An 18,553-nucleotide genomic window follows, 5' to 3' on the forward strand; every position below is an offset into this window, starting at 1 on the left:
TTGTGGTATCTATAACATGACGCGACTGCGGGGAATCTGTGCGCGTCTTGTGCCGTACCCACAATATGCGGCACGCGATAAGTACCTTCCGAAGCGGGATGCCGATGCCGACGCACGATCGCGGCGCGGACCACAGTCGCTAGTAGAAAGCACACGTCGCATATCCTTCGAATACGGGAACAGGATGCCGAGCCATGTGAACAAAGTCATCGTGTGGGTGCAATTAATGAAGTAATAGGTATCTCAGATTCGCAGTTACTGTGTTTGTCCAAGACCCCAAGAGGGATCCAATATATCAGCGTTGAACCAGTCCAGAGAAGGTTGCGACTGAAACAGCTGCCACATCATGTCGTCGTTCCATGAAGATGGCATGATACCAGCAGTGTTGTCACTCCCGCTATTGTTCAAGATGCCAGGACCGTTCCCGAAAGCTGCCGACATGGGATAGGTGGTCAACGGTCCAGTCGAGTCTCCAGTTGGGTGCTGTGTCTGTCCATGGGTACCAGAGCCCTGCACCAGGGGCCTACAGAGGCCCAGCAGCGTGGCACACAGCCGATGTAGTCGATGTACATACTTGTTCTCTGTAACGAGTGCAGAAAGACCATCGGTGACATCTTGGAGGAGCTGGAAATCTTGGGCGCTGGATGTACCGACGACGTTGCAAAAGACGACGAAGAAGGGACAGAGTGGGTAAGAAAGCATGCTCCTGGTCGTTGTCAGTAACAGTGTTTTCGCCAATTTTTCTTGCACCTACCAAGCGAGATAAGGATCATAGCCTTCAATGAAATGGTCTAAAGATCTTCCGAGCTCCTCTATGTACTTTGCGCACTCGAGTGCTTTCCGGGCGCTTTGGAGGCACTCTTCTCGTTCCAAGGGATTTGTCGTAACGGTGGGACTCAGGCGGTGGACCGACGTCAGGGTAGAAAAGTATCTGAACTCCATGCTTTTCCAGTGTATGAGAGCATCCGTTCTGCTATCCAAGAGATGCAGTTGCCGTTCCTTCTCCATGAGCTCGTAGATTTCCTTCATCTTTTTCCGTAGTTGCGCAACCTCATCGTTGAGTATAGTAGGCGATGGCTTCGTGTCCAATGTCAGATCCAGGATCTTGTCGAGTACGGGAAGCATCTCTAGAATGCTCATAGGGCTGGCTGGATCGGCTCGTAACAAGTACGAGGCTTTGACCGGAAGTTGAGGAAGAGATCTTGGTCGCAGCAGCAAAAGGCTCATGATACTGTCAAGAAATGCGCATTGGCCGACAAGTGCATAGATTTCGCTTTCGGAATCACTTTCAGGCATTGGATTATCAATGTGGTGATATCCCAGAGCTACAATAGTGCGAGATGCATGTGCCGTGAGTTCCCAACAACTCACTGGGTTACCCATAATTTGCATCATGATGGCCTGCATCTATTAGTAAATCATCTCGAAGTAGCACAGCTACCATAGACGTACCCCAGTGATCAAGGCCTGAGCAAGTAGTAGGGATGGCGCGGTTAGGAAACTAATGCGGTCCAGAGCAGTAAGCGCTGCTGTCAGATGATTGAACTCCATTTGCTGGATGTGCGTTTGGACGGCTGCGCTTTTGGGGCCTTGTAGCTGATTTGCGTATAGTACAACAGCGCCTTGAAAGTGCACAATGACCTTGTACAGATTAAGGGTCTTCTCGTCCGCGTTTCCTCCCATTAAAGCGAGCGCGATCTTCTCAAACGCCTTTGGTGGTACATGATCGACAGTGTGGTAGCGAACGGCAGCGTTGCCTCGGTCTTTGGATTCAGCTAGCAGTCTCATCAGTTCTGTGTCAAGATTCTCCAAGCATATCGACTTACTGCCAAGGATAATGTTAAAGATCTCGCGCTTGGATATTTCAGTAGAGACATGCATCGACTCGTCAAAGGTACTTCGATCAGTCATGGTCGGCGTTGGGGTATTTGATAGCTGGTCAACGAACGACATGGCGGTCTCGAGGACCGAACGCTGATGACCGGACAGCAGTCCATTGGTAGAGAGCTCTTTGCTAATATGTACACGAGCTTCATGTGCTGTCTGGGGACTGTTATCAACATCCGAAGCTGCCACCGGGGCCGGCACGTCTAGCGAGCTTGTTGTTCTCTGCCTCTTTGTCGGTCGGTCTGACGATGCTTCAATGGTCGGTACAGCGAAACTGTTTGTACACTCCTGCTCCTGCGCCAGGCTTGGGCTTCGGTGAACACTCTGGACCGAGTGTTCAAGACTCGACAGCCGCTCCACGAGAGCTTTTATTTTTTCGTCCCTGCATCATCATCAGAGCTGGAACGAAAGGTGCTAATCGAGAAAAAGAACTCCTGTTCTGCATCTGTCACAAGCACGAGAGATGGGCAGTTGCTTACGTCCGAACTTTAGGCTTAGGAACACGCTTGTGTCTGTTGCGCAAGCACTCCGTCTTGGCTGCCACACAGTTTGCACATGGCTCTTTGCGATCACATTTCACCTGCGAGCTGTCAACGCTTCAGTCGCAATGCGGGTAGTGGCCCGATTGGGTCGGCGACTCACCTTTCGGGAATGGCATAAGTCGCACGCGGGGACGCCTCCATGAGCAATCCAATTCTCTTCCGGCATTTTGTAATCCTGAGAGTAGTGGAGAACGCGACAAAGTAAGTAGTCCCCGACTCTAGGCTCGCTGCTGGAGGAGGACCGGCTTGATGCTCGGATATCTTGGCAGATTCAGACGGGGAATGATCCGTCCGAAGCTCCGACGTCATCTGCCCGACGTGCCCGGGACTGCCTTGTCCATGGCAAACTCCGAGGGCAGTAAGACATCGTCAGCAAGCCCAAACCTTGCTGCACGGTTGTTGAGACGAAGGCCCAAATATGATTCTGCACCCCTATCCGTACGTTGTCCAACCACGATGGCAGTCATGGAAATGAAAAGGACCGCTCCCCGCTGACTGCAGCTGCCGTTCTGGCCACGTGATCGCGTTAGGAATATACGAGTGAGCACTCATATCTCCTGGGCCGCGCGTGCTCGAGCGTTGCATGTCGCGTCGTCGCGAAAGCAGAGATCGAGGCACAGGCCCGATGAGAGCCGGTTTTATGATGACAACCGTTCCCATCTTATTTTCAGCACGTGGGAATCCTCCAAAGGTGCGATGACTTGCAGCGATTGCACGCGTGGCAGGATCACAGAAAAGCAAATAAAATATGCGCAGATTTTCACAGCCGTTTCAGGAAGGACGCGATACACATTGCTGGCTGCCCCACGGCTACTCCCGCGAGGCTAGCCTTTCTGGTTGGATGGGGAGTTGAGGGCGTAAGTAAGACGCGATTGAGCGATGCAATGTCATCAAGCGAACACGCCGTGACGGTGCCGAAGAAGGAAAGTGGTATGGCATGTCGCTAAGAGGACGTGGGATACCGACGTTTCGCGACGTGAAAAGATATATTTCCGTGGTCGTACAGATGTCATACTTACCAAGTATCCGGTAGCAGGAGTTCTCGAAGGAGCAAACGTGCAGTCAAAGTCTGCAGTGTTTGGAAGGAACTGGTATCCATTACCCCATCGGTTCCACCGCGATGGAAGCGAAGTCATGGAATTTGATGAACATGCCGCGCTGTGTGGGACGAATCAGTCATCGTGGCAAGCATCGTCCACGTTTCGCCGAGGCCCTGCGTGTGTAACGTCTTTACGTGACGTGGGATTCGGTGGTTGAGCTGGTGCGCGGTCCTGCAGCGCGCTACTTGGAGGAGCGTGCGACGGATTAACACACCGTCTCATGTGACAGCGCGTTTGACAGAGCGCGTTCAGAACGACTATCCTGAACTCACCAACTCTTCAGGCGCTGCGCCGCTTGAGACGATTGACTGTGCCGCCTACGTTGGCGCGAGAGAGGGTCTGTCTCACGAACAAGGGGTGGCGTGTGTGGCGTGTTTTGGTCAGCGTCGACCTCAGAATTGGGTTGAGAAGATATCGACACAAGACTGTCAGACCCCTGACTCGACCAAACGGGCTCCTTCATTACTACGCCGCTGCCTACATGCATCAATGGACATTCAGAGGATGCGGATGAGGCTGGTGCTCGAGTACCAATGGAGCAGGCGCGCCTTGCCACATCGAAGACCCCGTGCAGAAGGAGCGACCGGCATTGGGTCGGGTGCGAATGTTGATGCATGCCGTGAAGCCTGAGTGCCGGGTAGGTGACGGGCATGCATGTGAAATGGCGATCGTTCGCTGCAGCAACAGAAGGCCGTCGGCGGTGTAGAAGCAGCAGAGAAGACGGCGGACGTACAGGCTTCTTGGGCTGTGTGGCATTGAGTGATTTTGCCACAATCGGGCCACTATCTCTGTCCTCAGCGCGCTGGCAAAAAGAAGGCGGTTCCAAAGTTGTTCTGCGTTGATGCGACGGGAAGCCAATCAGATAAGCGAACCCCAGGCTGCGTGGGGTGTATCAGGAAGTCGCGATAAGGGACAGACCACCATGGATCCTTCCCTCGCTCACGGGCGCCTGCGAAGCGTCTGGTACGGGTGACGACCATGTCCATCCAAACCTTTGACGACGCTGCACGTGGACCAGCGTCTACCAGAGCCAGCATCCTCACTGCGGAATCGGGGCGCTGCTCCGCGTCTGCTATGACGAAGAAGTGTTACAAATGGCCTCAGGCCGTCAGGCTCGGCTCGTGTGGGGTTTGGCTCACCGTCCAGAGGCAGGGCATGGCACGTCTTGTGGGCGGTGGAGACAGGCGCATATCAGATGAATGCCGTGGCCGCGATAAAGCGTCGCACAGGGGCGCGGCGTCGAGAAGCCACCCGGTGTGCTGCAGGGCATTGCGGCTGCAGCAGCGCAGGCACGCAATGAGAGGGCACATGGGGCCTGCGGCGACTCCAGGCGGTCTCGGGGCTCCCACGCCCGCCGTGTCATTGGCGCGTTTTCTGGCAGAGGGCGTGAGTCTTATCTCTTACTCCTGGCTCGGCGGCCACCACACACCCCAAACTCCAGCTTCCAACCGCACCCACAACCAGCCCAGCACTGTCCCCGCCCAGCACAGGGCTGGCCATCCCCGGCGCGGGAGCTAGTTCCAATGCCAAAAACAAAGAGTACCTGCACATCCCAGCGCCCCAAAACCTGACCAGCACCCACTGCGCTCCTACGCTCTCTACCGCTGCTCCAACCCTCACCCTCACCCACGGGTGCACAGGTCTGCCGTCCTTTTGATTGTGCCACCTTCCACTCGGATGCTCCCGCGTGCACCGCCTGTCCGGCTCTGAATGTGCGTAGTCCATGATTGCTTATCTTGTGCGCCAGCCCCATACATGTCCGAGCGACATGCCTGTGCCTGTATATTACGAGCCTCGCCCCAGCTAACCGTTGTGCCTCAGGCTCTTGGCTTCGTCTCCCCTGCGTGCGATACCGTAGACACAGTCGCTCCTTCCGTACACCCAGAGACCCTCTCTGCCGGCCTTCCATGAGCCGCCCATTACCCGTACAGCAACCACGCTACGACCACCACCTCAGGTCGACTCCTGATGTTCCATAGCAACATCCAGGCCCCCGTCCATCCGACTGGAAACCCCGCGCCTGGCGACGAACCTCAGCTCCCCCGCGGAGAATGCGGCTTCATCCTTCCACCATCTGAGGGGCGGGGCGCTCGCCAGCGCTGCCCCTGCCGTAGCTTCTACCCCGACTCCATCATACGCTCCCGCTGTGGGTGCGGACACCAGGCGTGGAACCATGAGGCCCAGCCCATCTCGACTGTGTCAACCGAGGCATACATACAAGCAGTAGAGCAGATGAAGCGGCTGAAGCAGGAGGTCAAGCGTTTCGAGACGCTGGAGCAAGACTTGAAGCAGGAGCTGTTCAGGGAGCGGCTTGCTCGAGAAGAGCTGGTGCGGACCAACCATGCAGTACAGGCACGCATGTACGAGAACATGCAACTTCTCAAGTTGTCTATTGACGACCGAGTCGAGGCCGTGGTGGATAGGACAACAGAGCTCAGTGATCAGATCAAGGTGCAGGGCGAGAGGCTCACTATGGTAGACGAGTTCAGCATGGATTTGGAGAACAGAGTCGACCGGGTGGAGCAATTCAGTGGCATGTCGCGAGACGTCACGCCTGCTGCCTCGACGCCAAAAACGCGTCTGTCAACACCAAAGGCCTCGCCTGCGCCGCCAATGCCACTGTTGATGCAGTCAAATCACACCCTTGGTCAACTTCCGATTCGAACTGATAAGAAGTACCCCCTTTCGTGGAGCGTCCGTGTCGTCTTCGTCCCACGCAAATCGCAGAGGTTCGCGTACGATCCGGACAGCAATGGCTACCGACGATGTGCTTCGCGCAAGCTACTACAAACCCTCGAGTTCCCCAGTCCGGACAGCTCCTGTTTCGCGAATGGCATCGAGACTGCCTTCAAGGGCGTGTTCCGTGGCAGACCATGGATGCCAATGACCGGTCATCGCCCAGCCGACGAACCCTATGGCCGCATGGCGCTGACGCTCTTACCACCTGATCTCGTTCACCGTGGTGTATGGGATTATCCTTTCCTGGAAGACCACTGCATCGCGCACGACAAAATGCAAGGAGATCTCCTGTACATCACCCTGCAGTATGAAGATGTCACCTGGAACGAAATCCGATTCTTGCCTCCCGTGACTGGCATCGACGAGACCTGTTGGGAACACGACGAGGAGCTTGACGGCACTGCCAAATACAAGAGCCTGGACTCTGAGATTATGTACGACTACCAGGATCCTCCTCCTACTTATTCATCTCGAACTCACTCGATGGCGACTAGGGCGCCTTCGGGGCTGGACGTCCTCGCCAACTCCGCTGCCATGCTGAGTCCGATCGAGCGCGCTCAGACAGCATCATCGGTCCGTTCTTCTAGGCTGAGCCCTCTGAGCCCTCTGCAGCGTGCGCCGACCCAGTCGTCAAGCCATTCCAGTCATCCGCGTTTCTCCTCTGAGCGCAGTAGCCTTCGCAGCTTCGACACGGAGACCACAGATGACGAGCATCGCGACAAGAAGCCCAAGCTGCGATCGAAGCAGAGCATGCCCAACGTCAATGGCAACGGTCATGCGCAGCAGCCAATGTACGTCTCGGGTCGCTCCAAGCGTAAGATGCCGGTCAGAGAGAAGGGACCCAAGGAGCCTCTGCATTTCAATGTCGCTGGTGTCGCCAAGGGCGGGCTTAACTTCCTGCACCCTCGCTCCTCGAAGGGAAAGGAAGTAGCCCATAACCCGTAAGACAACAATGTCTGGTCTCTCTTTTCCTTATGTACAAAGTTTCTTATCTGCACTCGGTAGAGGCGTTCACGAGTAAAAGCCTCACTTTGTTTACAGGATACCCACTGGCGTTGTATATTATGGTTGGATGTACCATTCCGATTGCGTTTCTTCCCTGTTCTCCTCAGATCTGTCGTTGCGTCTTATGCAGTCATCATGCACGAGACGTATTCTGGAGCTTCAGCAGACACATTTCCTTTCTCGACTATAGAAGACTCGGAAGACAATATGTCCGCTTGAACCAAGAGCCTGCAATGTACTCACAGCTCGCGCGATGAAGATGACGATATTCTGGTACACTCACCGTGCGAACCCTTGGAAAGTCTCGACCCAATCAGTGATCTAACCACAGACGTTCTTGCGCTATCAGGATGATCTACGAATAAGACACGGCCCGTGTCAAGCTGCCGCATCCAGAAAGCTGTCGTGCGCTCATGTTGGGAGAGGCTTGGTTGTGGGTCCTCCGATAACGTATCGTGCTACCCTGCGTTGATAACCGCCCGCATAACCCCATTCCGCATTCAACAGCCAAGGCGGCGCAGCGGAATTGATATGAAGCAACAGGCCTTGGTACTGTGCATGATCGGATTGAGGGGGCTTGATGCTAACGGTGAAAAACGTTTCTTACTCCGACATCATATCTCCCATATCAAGACAGCTTAGAGTGATTGGCATAAGAGAGAAGCCTTGGAACATCAGAGCCAGATGTCACGTGCAATCTGCCGGGTCGCGAACTGTGCCACTGAGATGTTGGGGGCGACCAACCTGCCATCTTGTACAATGTGATGATTGAACATCTACCATCGAGCCTGACAGAACCCGGATCTCTCCCACTCAATTTCTCCAGATCGATAGCTTGATTTGAACTCCTTTTACGCTGGCTGCGACTATTGGCCTCACATAGCTGCCGCTATTGACTCGAGCCTGGGCTTTGCAAGAGCGTCTACTACCACCATGAGTCGTACATTTTGTTGATGAAGAACTTTTCTGGGAATGCACAGATAAAGGGACCTGCAGATGCAAAGCGATTAATTCTCCCACGCGGTATGGCTTTAAGAGGAGAAGTAAATCTGGATTTCTTTCGATGAACGCACCGGACCCCCCGTCCCAAACGAGAAGACCCTTTTGTCAACCGCCTAGCTGGTCTAGGGCTTCGCGCAAAAGTGATGGTTTTGTTGCCTGGTACAGGCATCGAGGAAAACATGTAAGACACGCGCAAGTTGCGGCTGTCTCCGTCACACCAAAGGGCCTGGATCCGGCTGGAGAAGATCACGCTGGATCCGTGATAATATCTGGTAGACGTGTGACAGCTCACCTGGGATTCAAGGATGAGAAGCCTTCTCTACTTGTTCTGAGCAGTATACTACAAGATGATGGCACGAGTCGGAGTTATACCCCTTCAAACTTTTATTGATACCTACTGCTGCATTACAGCGAATATAAGGTGTTTGGGAAATACACCTACATTGAGATCACTATATAGAGTTACTAGACCGCGTTTTGTTGCCCTGCTCTGCATCAACATTCCACCATAATACCCCTTCAAACTGGTCGTTCGATATCGATATTACGCTTGGCCGAGCGATGGAAGTGGTGCTTCTCGAACTGGCAGTGGACAATCTTGAGCTAAAAAAAACATCATCACCTTCTTGTGTCTTCGTTCGGTCGGACACAGTGCTATTCACAACGACTATTCTACTGGGGGCGACATTCCGACGTTTGAAAGAATTGGTATTGGCCAATTCTACCTCTCCGAAGAAGCAATTACTTGTTTCGAGTCTCATCCTAGTACCGTTCGGCTGGTCTAGTTCTCTTTGTCTCCAGCGTTGGCTAGGATTTTGTATGTCGGAATGTTATGGGCCTGCTGTCAAGTGTAAAGAAACATATGAATACTGCATGCAATATCCGGTGTCTCTTACTTGGAGTAACGGGTGGCTTTTGAGTACGTGATAGCAGTGAGGAAGACAGGTCGCAACTAATTGCGGGGAACAACCCCGAATTCCACTCCACCTCCGCTAGCAGACGACAACACGACGAAACGATTACTCGACGTTGCGATAATCGTACATGTATGGCAAAGCTGAATACGAGAGGCACACCGATGGATTATCGCAGGTTTGATGTCAGTTGCAATGTTCGCGGATCCTTCCGATACCGCATGGTGACGGGCCTTTTCTTATCATGCCGTATCTGGTATCTCGGATGAACCCCTCCACTCCTCCATGCCGATCCCTCCATACAGGCATCGCTGCCGAACCACTCAAACCCCGGACGTATGCCCCGACACGAGGCGAAATAATCGGTATTGGTCAGAAAGAGCAGGGAGTTTATCAGGAGGACCATGCGCGACGTGAGATAGACAGCGGAGAAATGTTACCTTGCACTCGCTACCACCGTGCGACGCCTGGATAAACGGCTGCGTCAGCGCTTGGCCTCAGGCCGCATGTAACTCCACGGAATGGGTGCATTTCTTGCAGATTTTATAATCGGAGAGGCTAGCTTGCGGTGATCGTACTTAAGCTTGTGGACGCAGTTGGTTCGTTCGACGTTGAGTCGCATTGCACCTTCCTTCACGACAGCCTAAGAAGCGCAGCTCGATCGCGTCGCTCCAAGCTAGGACTTGGTCAAGCATCAACAATATCACAACGCTTTCTCGACTCTCGGCCTGTCAGTATGTTGACAAACAAAGATCCCGAACTTGCGAAAGACGGTCTTGAAGTCACGGCATCCCTCTCTTCCTCCAAAGATGCCAATGCGCCCGTGCCAGTCGAAGGCACGACCGAACACCTACCCACATACGAGCACGAGAAGGCTTTGACATGGAAGTTCGACCTCCGGATACTGCCCATGTTGGCAGTCATGTACCTCTTCAACGCGCTCGACAAGGGTAACTTGGGCAACGCAAAAACGGACAACATGGACAAGGACCTTGGCTTCGTTGGAAATCAGTACAACATCATGCTGAGCATCTTCTACGTGCCATACGTTATCTTTGCGCCACCGATTGGTATGCTCGGAAAGAAGTATGGACCGCATCGCGTGCTGCCGATCATGATGTTCTGTTTTGGTAGCGCAACTCTGCTTGCTTCTAGTGTGCAGAACTGGAGTGGAATGATGGCTTTGAGATGGTTCTTGGGTAAGTACATTAATTAGGATCTCGAAAGGTTCATGACTGACCATGTACAGGTATGGCTGAGTCCGCCTTCTTCCCGCTCGTTATCTACTACTTAACCACCTTCTACCGTCGAGGCGAGCTTGCAAGGCGACTAGCCCTGTTCTACGCCGCGTCCAACATCGCGAACGCGTTTTCAGGCCTCCTCGCCTTTGGCGTATTCCAGATCGAATCGAAGCTCGACTCGTGGCGCTATCTGTTCATCATTGAGGGAGCGCTTACAGTTTGCTTCTCATTCTTCGCCTACTGGTACCTTCCCAAGAACGCATTCGAAGCCAAGTTCCTCAACGAATCGGAAAAGCAGCTCGCGTTTACCCGTATCCAGATTGACTCCTCATCAGTTGTTGACCAAAATTTTGATCTGAAGGACGCGCTTGGGATCTTCAAGGAGACCTCGACCTATGGTTTCCTCGCTATTGAGGTCTGTCTGGGTGTACCACTTCAGTCCGTGTCACTCTTCCTGCCGCAGATTGTAGCGCGACTTGGCTACGACAAGATCAAGACGAACCTCTACACCGTTGCGCCCAACATTGTCGGAGCTGTTGTGCTTCTCATCTTGGCCTTTGCCTCCGACCACACACGTCTCCGTTTCCCTTTCATCGCCCTCGGCTTCCTGCTCACGTTCATCGGCTTCATCATCTACGCCACCATCGACGTGGAGCACTCCCTTACCGTCGCATACTTCGCCTGCTTCATGATGACTTGGGGAACATCCGCACCTTCTGTCCTCCTCTCAACATGGTACAACAACAACGTCGCCGACGAGAACCGACGTGTTACCCTTACTTCCGTTGGTGTGCCGCTGGCGAACTTGATGGGTGTGGTCAGCTCCAACATCTTCAGGCCGCAGGATGCGCCCGAGTATATTCCCGCGCTAGCCACCACTGCGGCTTTTGGCGCGACTGGATGTGTGTGTGCCGCGCTGCTAGGTGCTTATATGGTCGTAGACAACAAGAGGAGGAACGCGAAGCAGGGCGTCAACCACACTGCTAGGGATGTATCGACTGAGAAGCTCAGGGATGGGCCTAAGAACCCAGAGTTCAGGTGGTTCTTGTAGGGCGGGCATGAAGTTGCGGTTGCTCAAAAAATCTTTCTTTTGGATTGAATACGTCGACTTTGTCATTTTTGTGCCTTTGGATAGATCTAGATACCCTTTGAATCCATGTTTGCGTCTTCAAAAGGAACACACGCGAGCCGCGCATTGATCCGATAGCGGGAAAGCTCCTCGAGCACGGGCGTGACCGACATGGTCACGCGTCACCATCATCCAAACCAGTGTGAGACAGGTTGGGAGGATCAACGCGGACTCGAACAGGCCTGGAGACTATTTGCTGCTAAGAGTGTAGAAATTTGAAGCGACAGTTATGATGTAGTTGTTAGATGAGACATGAACCATAGATGCATACATGAAGGCGAGTTGCAGCACAAGACGCAGCTGCAAGGGTGTTTCCGTCCAGGGATCGTCGAGAACGCGGCCAAGCGTTAGCGCCATCTCTTATCGCCGAGGCAGCTGCTACATCACCCGTCACATAGCCTCACGCGCCTCACTCGACAGTCATCACGGGTCGCAGCTCAGAGCTGCCTAGTACCTTGCTGTCGCTGCATCTATCTATACTCTGTTCTGCATTCATCTCTTCTGAGGTTCATCTGGACACTGGACACTTCTTTGTCCATAGCCCATCACTTGCGACACCGCGTCCGATAAGCGTCGCTGAGCTCCGGGAGCTCGACTCATCACTACCATGGCGGTCAAAGCTGCAGTGCCATTCCTGGTGGCCATGATGCTGCTGACAGGTGTGTGTAATACACTGTTAACCAAGTACCAAGTATGTGAACTCTTCCACACAACCGCCTCGCTCGAAGTCTGGTGCTGACTGCGCGCGACCAGGACATGCAATGCGTCGACAACTGCGACTCTCCCTCGCCGAAATACCGCCAGCACTTCGAACAGCCCGTCCTTCAGACCCTACAGATGTTTGTGGGCGAAATGGGCTGCTGGCTCGTCATCGGCCTATTCACCCTCTACCAGCGGTACGCGAGCGCGAAGGCAGGCTACGAGGCCATCCCGGACAACGATGGCGCTGCTACACCAGGTTCAGATGATAGCGAGACCGGCGCTGTTGCCAACCCGCTGAAGCCTGCGCATCCCGATGATGAGGGCAGGATACCACTCGAGGGACGAAGCATCTTCTTGTTGGCGCTCCCAGCATGCTGCGACATTGCCGGAACAACGCTCATGAACGTTGGTCTGCTGTTTGTCGCAGCCAGTATCTACCAGATGACTAGAGGTGCTCTGGTGCTTTTCGTCGGTCTGTTCAGCGTCTGGTTCCTCAAGCGTCATCTGGGATTGTACAAGTGGTTTTCGCTCTTTGTTGTCGTTACTGGTGTTGCGGTTGTTGGACTCGCAGGCGCCATCACCAAAGACGACAAAGCATCGCCCGGGCACCAATCCATTCACGATGATACCACTGGCTCCGTTGGCGCGCAAGCTGCCACTACTCAAGCTGCCATGACCATCATCGGTGTACTGCTCATTGCTGGTGCGCAGATCTTCACCGCGACGCAGTTCGTGCTCGAAGAGAGGATTATGGAAAAGTACGCCATGGAGCCGATCAAGGTTGTCGGCTGGGAAGGTGTGTTCGGCTTTTTGGTTACGCTCATTGGCATGATCATCCTACACTTCGCAATTGGAACTGGATACTTCAACGCGAGAGAGGGATTGTACCAGATGACGCACTACCGCGCTATCGCAGTATCGTCGGTGCTGATTATGATCAGCATTGGGTATGTCTTCCAACCTCCTCCCTCACTCTATCTCTTACTGACCCGCCACAGTGGCTTCAACTTCTTCGGTCTATCCGTGACTCGCACCGTCTCTGCCACTTCGCGCTCGACCATCGATACTTGCCGCACCCTTTTCATCTGGATTGTGTCGCTTGGCCTTGGCTGGGAGACCTTCAAGTGGCTCCAGGTTGCAGGTTTCGCTTTGTTGGTGTACGGCACGTTCTTGTTCAACGACCTCATTCGCCCACCGCTAAAGGCGTGTGTTGAGAGGAAGGCTGAGCCTCTGCTACCTGAAGGTCCGATCGAGCACCTTTAGTCTGTGGAGAAGAATGGAAGCAAGGAGGTCGAGGAATACTGTATATACTGTGCATGAGATTGGCGTTGGTTGGCGCAGGGTAAACTTCTCTACGCGGGCATCGAACATATCTTTTGCATCAGGCCTACATGAATTACGTGCGTAGACATTCATTAATCGTGAGACCCCGAAAGCGCCTCTTCGTGCGAGGGAGATACTTGAGAATACTCTTCACTTGATCGGGTAATAGATGTGAAAGGAAAGACAGTGTAGTACGGTATCTACTTCTGCTGTTCTTGGTAGGGAGGGGCTGTCTAATCATGGTCGGTGGTGGAGGTGGTCCGAGCGTCAGTCCACACCACTCGCTTAATATTGTGATTCCCAAGTCCATCAACTACGACTTCAACAACGGCTCGACCTTTCTGAACACCCACGCCCGGAGTTCAGATACGCCCTTCCAAAGTTCGACAAAATGGCCACCACTCAAACCACCATGTGAGTTTATCCGGACGCCTCCATGACGCGCAATCGGGAATGAGTACTGACGGCCTGCAGCTCCAAGAGGAGAAAGTTCGTAGCTGGTACGATATACCCTTCCCACACGCAGTAGACGGAGAACAGAAGGAGACGGCGATCATTGGTGTTGCTGCATGGCAAAGAGCCTGCGAAGCCTAGGACGTCGAATGCGAAGATCGCGGGACATTGCGCACACAGAACGGTCGCTAACATATCCCCTCACAGACGGTGTTTTCTACGCCGAGCTGAACGAGTTCTTCCAGCGCGAGCTGGCCGAGGAGGGCTACTCCGGCGTCGAGGTCCGCGTCACCCCCACCGTCACCGACATCATCATCCGCGCCACACACACCCAGGAGGTTCTCGGAGAGCAGGGTCGCCGCATCCGTGAGCTCACCTCGCTCATCCAGAAGCGCTTCAAGTTCCCTGAGAACTCCGTCTCCCTCTACGCCGCCAAGGTCCAGAACCGTGGTCTCTCCGCCGTCGCCCAGTGCGAGTCCCTCCGATACAAGCTTCTCAATGGTTTGGCCGTCCGAAGGGCTTGCTACGGTGTGCTGAGGTTCATCATGGAGTCTGGCGCCAAGGGTTGCGAGGTCGTCGTTTCCGGAAAGCTCAGGGCCGCCCGTGCCAAGAGCATGAAGTTCACCGTACGTACACACATTGGGCACATCGCAATGACATACTGACGTTATCTAGGACGGTTTCATGATCCACTCCGGTCAGCCTGCCAAGGACTTCATCGACCACGCCACCCGCCACGTCCTGCTCCGCCAGGGTGTGCTCGGTATCAAGGTTAAGATCATGCGCGGCTCCGACCCCGAGGGCAAGGCCGGCCCATCCAAGACTCTTCCCGACTCCGTTACCATCATCGAGCCCAAGGAGGAGCAGCCCGTTGTCCAGCCCATGTCGCAAGACTACGGTGCCAAGGCCATCGCTGCTCAGCAAGCCGCGGAGCAGGCCAGGCAGGCCGAGCAGGGCGAGGGCGAGGCCCAGCCAGCTGGTGGTGAGGGCTACTCTGAGGAGCAGTAGGTTGATACTTTGCTGCGGGCGCAATGAGGTTACGAAAAGGCATTTAGCGGAAGGATATGATGCCATGACGAACCCTGACACATCTTCCTTTGCACATTCGGAATGGACTGGGCTGCTTTTTTGACACGGGAGGGAAAGGAGTCTGCACTGCTTTACTGCTATGTACTCAAATGAAACCACCCAAACATCAAAGATGGCTCTGACCATGAGTATGTTCTGATCGACGTCACTGCTGTCTCCACTACATCTTTTGACTTTACGTATTGCCCATTTATATTGATTCAAAGGCGGGCTGATGTCATAGAACGTGCAGGTGGGGGCTGTCACAACATCCCACACGTGGTGTCTTTGAAGTTCTATCGTACGCAATATTTACAACTTCGCACCTCACACAAGAAAAAAGCTGAATAAGTCTGAAGCCTACATTAACTCTAGGTCACCTACTTTGCATGGTTTTATCTTAATGTAGGCCCCACAGTGTTCGGGAGAACGGCGATGTCGCTCATATGCTGGCGAACACAGCCAAGCTACTCATGACCTTACCATCGTCACCAACCATCAAATTCCACCCACAGCTGCTGCCCAGCCCAGGGTTTGCGATCCAGGCCGGCTCCCAATAGAACAACCCAGTACCCTTGCCATTCGGCACAGCAGCCACACGCTTCGCAATCTCTTTCATCCACTGCGTCTGTCCATCCACACTAATCGGAATACTCTTCACGTCCGCGGGGAAGGCATTCGACGGGTTAGGGCAGTAACTCGGCCAGTTGGTCTCTACAACCATAACCTCCTTACCGTACTTCTTCGCCATGTTGTTCAAACTCGTACTGAGCGCAGACAGCGTAGCAGCGCTGTTGTAAAACGGATAGTAAGACACGCCCTGAACATCGTAGTCTGCAGCCGATAGCCCGCCGCCCGAGCCCAACACGGTATCGTACCACCACTGCTGCGTATCCCATTTCCAGCCATTGTCCAGATGAATCATGATCTTGGGCTTGGGGCTCATGGACGATTCTTTGATAGCTTTGGATGCGGATTTGAGCAGGGCAGCGACATTCTTCGGTCCATCGGTGCCGGAGAGCTGGCCGATGGGAAATAGGAGTCCGGGTGTGATTTCGTTGCCAATACTGACGAGGTTGAGGGCGATGCCGTTGGTAGCGAAGGTGTTGAGTACGTTCTTTGTGTAGTCGTAGACTTGCTTGATGAGGGCTTCGCGGTTCAGCGACTTCCACGCTGCGGGCACGACTTGTTTGCCTGGGTCCGCCTGCAGAGGTAGAGGTACGAAGTCAGTAATTGTCTCACATGCATTTCGGACAGTCAGAACTTACCCAGTTGTCGCTGTAGTGGAAGTCGAGGTAGATGCCTAGGCCGGCTGTTTTGGCGCGCTTCGCGAGCTTGATGTTGTAGTCGAGGTTGTAGTTTCCGTCGGACGGGTTCACCCAGATCCGTTGGCGCACGGTGTTTACGCCACTGTTCTTGAGGATGGTTTCCAGGGGCTGGACGGTCCCGGCAGCATTTTTGTATTTTTTTCCGGCTGCTTCTTCGATCAGGAGGGAGGACCAGTCTGCGCCTTTGTAGGGGAGCGCTGCAAGTGCCGTGCTGGCGAGGAGGAGGAGTAACGTGAACCGCATCGTGAGGGAGAGTGATCGATACAGAGATAGATGCCCCTTACCTTTCCAAGGATATAGCAGCTATATACCAGAGAACATCCCGTAACCTGTTACTGATCAACGACGTTTTAGAAGTACGGACAAACCTCTACATGTGGCAACGCATCCCCTCCTCCAATTTGCACCGTTAGCTGTATGCATCTGAACGTGACACCAGAACACTAAACAAAATGCATGAACAATAGTACTTCCTCCAATAACACCCGGTGCCACTATACAGAGCGCAGTTTCGAAACATATGAACTACCGAAGCGAGCTTTGCCGTGTGGGGAAGTTGGCCGGGGTAAAAGCTCCGGAGGAAATCTAGCCTAGGATGCCGCGGAACACGTGGGAGCGGGCGGAGGAACGAATTCCGGAACAAGTAGCTTATGAGTGCCTTGCTAGGCTCCTAGTGTTGGGAAGAGGTTTTGGGGGGTGGTGTTTTGTCTGGGTGAGGTTGTTCATATCGAAAATGGCACGATTGTGACAAGGATGCTGGAAGAAGTGCGCAAATGGTCTGTGAGTGAAACAGACCGAAGACGTGCAGGAGGGAAAGCATAGGGGCAGTTGTAGGCATTATTTTTACAGGATATGGTGACAAAGGCGCGATTTCTGCTTTACTGGTCGAAGTTCTTGATCTCAGGCATCATGCCGAGACCCTTTCCTTCCTGTTTTGTGGTGCCTTCGCCTTCGATGACGCCTCCCGCTTTGCGCTCGTTGACGTGCTTCCGGAGCAAGCTGAGAATCTCACTGCCCTTCCACCTGCTAGGCACAGGCCTGTACGCGGGCTTGAAAGTTCCGACAGTCTGCGCCCACTCGCCCTCTCCAGGTTGTCTCTTGCGCTCGTCTTTCTCAGGCAGCTTCGTCTGTGCCGTCGCGTCCATGCCCTGTGCATTGGGGTTGGACATAGCAGCGCCACCGCCCTCAGCTGTCTCGTGAGACGTAGGTGTGGGTTCTTGAGTCGCCCAGTAGTAGATATCCCAGTCGTTCTCGTCGAGGAAGGTGTCGTATTGCTGCATCAGGGAGGGAGACATGGTGCTTAGGTGGGCGTCGGCGAAGGTGCTGAGGAGGAGATCACTTTCTAGGGTTCCCCTCTTGCGGCTCTGATCTGATCGTGCGTTAGCCATGTTTCGTCCTGGTCACCAAATCGTGTATTCCATGGGAAATAGGGAATGGGCAGTGTATGAACGGACATAATAACCTCGCACGCATGGTGTTCGCGTCCTCGCCAGTCCTGCGGATAGGTTCGACCTTGAACTTGGCGCCCTCCATCTCGCCAACACCCAGTTCGCTGTTCGCTCCGCTGACGTCCTGATCCTTGCTGCCCTGTGTACCGCCTGTCATGCGCTCCGTGTTCTCGGGCACAGAATCCTTGGGTGCGAATTTGGCGTCGGCGTTGGTGATCAACTCGGGTGGGGCTGCGTCATTGCCAATTGAAGGCATCTCATTGGCAATGGTAGATGTGGTGTTGGTCAGGTGAGGGTTCAGAGGTCTCTCGATCTGGTATTTGCGGTACGTCTCGGAGGTGTCGTTTGTGCGCTTGTTGAGAGCTTCAAACTCATTGCTACGGATAGTGGAGATGCTGAATGTGCGGCATTGGGTGCGCGGGAGGGAGAGGAGAGCGCGCGATGAGCGAGCAACTAGTCTTGAGGACGCCATGGTGCAGATAGTCTGTCGTGAGGCTTCAATTGGCGTTTGGACAGATTATAGAAGGTGGGTGTTGCCGAGGGTTGTAGAAAACGTCACCGGGCCAAAGCTCGCTCGAGGATTACTAAGACGAAAATGAACCCTGTGATCGCCTCGTGAAGTCTATTACTCCTACACATCGCCCAATAGCATCGGTCATTCAATGCGCAAAT

General features: G+C 53.9%; 7 protein-coding genes across 7 annotated transcripts; 4 read left to right on the forward strand and 3 right to left on the reverse strand.

Moving 5' to 3' along the window:
* Window positions 1–255: 255 nt before the first annotated feature.
* On the reverse strand, window positions 256–1,911 carry J4E83_003398 (uncharacterized protein; the record flags this gene model as incomplete). Its single annotated transcript, XM_049330335.1, has 4 exons — window positions 256–706; window positions 755–1,401; window positions 1,453–1,775; window positions 1,827–1,911. 4 exons carry the CDS (start codon window positions 1,909–1,911, stop codon window positions 256–258), a joined length of 1,506 nt encoding a protein of 501 aa, XP_049190831.1.
* A 3,586-nt stretch (window positions 1,912–5,497) lies between these two features.
* J4E83_003399 (uncharacterized protein) lies at window positions 5,498–7,213 on the forward strand (the record flags this gene model as incomplete). The annotated part of the gene is made up of 2 exons (XM_049330336.1): window positions 5,498–6,702; window positions 6,763–7,213. The coding sequence occupies 2 exons, from the start codon at window positions 5,498–5,500 to the stop codon at window positions 7,211–7,213; spliced, it is 1,656 nt and encodes a 551-aa protein (XP_049190832.1).
* A 2,712-nt stretch (window positions 7,214–9,925) lies between these two features.
* On the forward strand, window positions 9,926–11,481 carry J4E83_003400 (uncharacterized protein; the record flags this gene model as incomplete). Its single annotated transcript, XM_049330337.1, has 2 exons — window positions 9,926–10,388; window positions 10,439–11,481. 2 exons carry the CDS (start codon window positions 9,926–9,928, stop codon window positions 11,479–11,481), a joined length of 1,506 nt encoding a protein of 501 aa, XP_049190833.1.
* Window positions 11,482–12,166: 685 nt separating this feature from the next.
* Window positions 12,167–13,524, forward strand: J4E83_003401 (uncharacterized protein; the record flags this gene model as incomplete). Its single annotated transcript, XM_049330338.1, has 3 exons — window positions 12,167–12,250; window positions 12,313–13,208; window positions 13,260–13,524. 3 exons carry the CDS (start codon window positions 12,167–12,169, stop codon window positions 13,522–13,524), a joined length of 1,245 nt encoding a protein of 414 aa, XP_049190834.1.
* Window positions 13,525–13,975: 451 nt separating this feature from the next.
* RPS3 (40S ribosomal protein S3) lies at window positions 13,976–15,045 on the forward strand (the record flags this gene model as incomplete). Its single annotated transcript, XM_049330339.1, has 4 exons — window positions 13,976–13,998; window positions 14,059–14,084; window positions 14,245–14,663; window positions 14,713–15,045. The coding sequence occupies 4 exons, from the start codon at window positions 13,976–13,978 to the stop codon at window positions 15,043–15,045; spliced, it is 801 nt and encodes a 266-aa protein (XP_049190835.1).
* A 502-nt stretch (window positions 15,046–15,547) lies between these two features.
* On the reverse strand, window positions 15,548–16,676 carry J4E83_003403 (uncharacterized protein; the record flags this gene model as incomplete). The annotated part of the gene is made up of 2 exons (XM_049330340.1): window positions 15,548–16,309; window positions 16,374–16,676. 2 exons carry the CDS (start codon window positions 16,674–16,676, stop codon window positions 15,548–15,550), a joined length of 1,065 nt encoding a protein of 354 aa, XP_049190836.1.
* Window positions 16,677–17,311: 635 nt separating this feature from the next.
* On the reverse strand, window positions 17,312–18,353 carry J4E83_003404 (uncharacterized protein; the record flags this gene model as incomplete). Its single annotated transcript, XM_049330341.1, has 2 exons — window positions 17,312–17,802; window positions 17,888–18,353. 2 exons carry the CDS (start codon window positions 18,351–18,353, stop codon window positions 17,312–17,314), a joined length of 957 nt encoding a protein of 318 aa, XP_049190837.1.
* Window positions 18,354–18,553: the final 200 nt, after the last annotated feature.

Source organism: Alternaria metachromatica, assembly GCF_023757995.1.
Source record: "Alternaria metachromatica strain BMP 0045 chromosome Unknown scaffold_5, whole genome shotgun sequence".
Lineage (NCBI taxonomy): Eukaryota > Fungi > Ascomycota > Dothideomycetes > Pleosporales > Pleosporaceae > Alternaria > Alternaria metachromatica.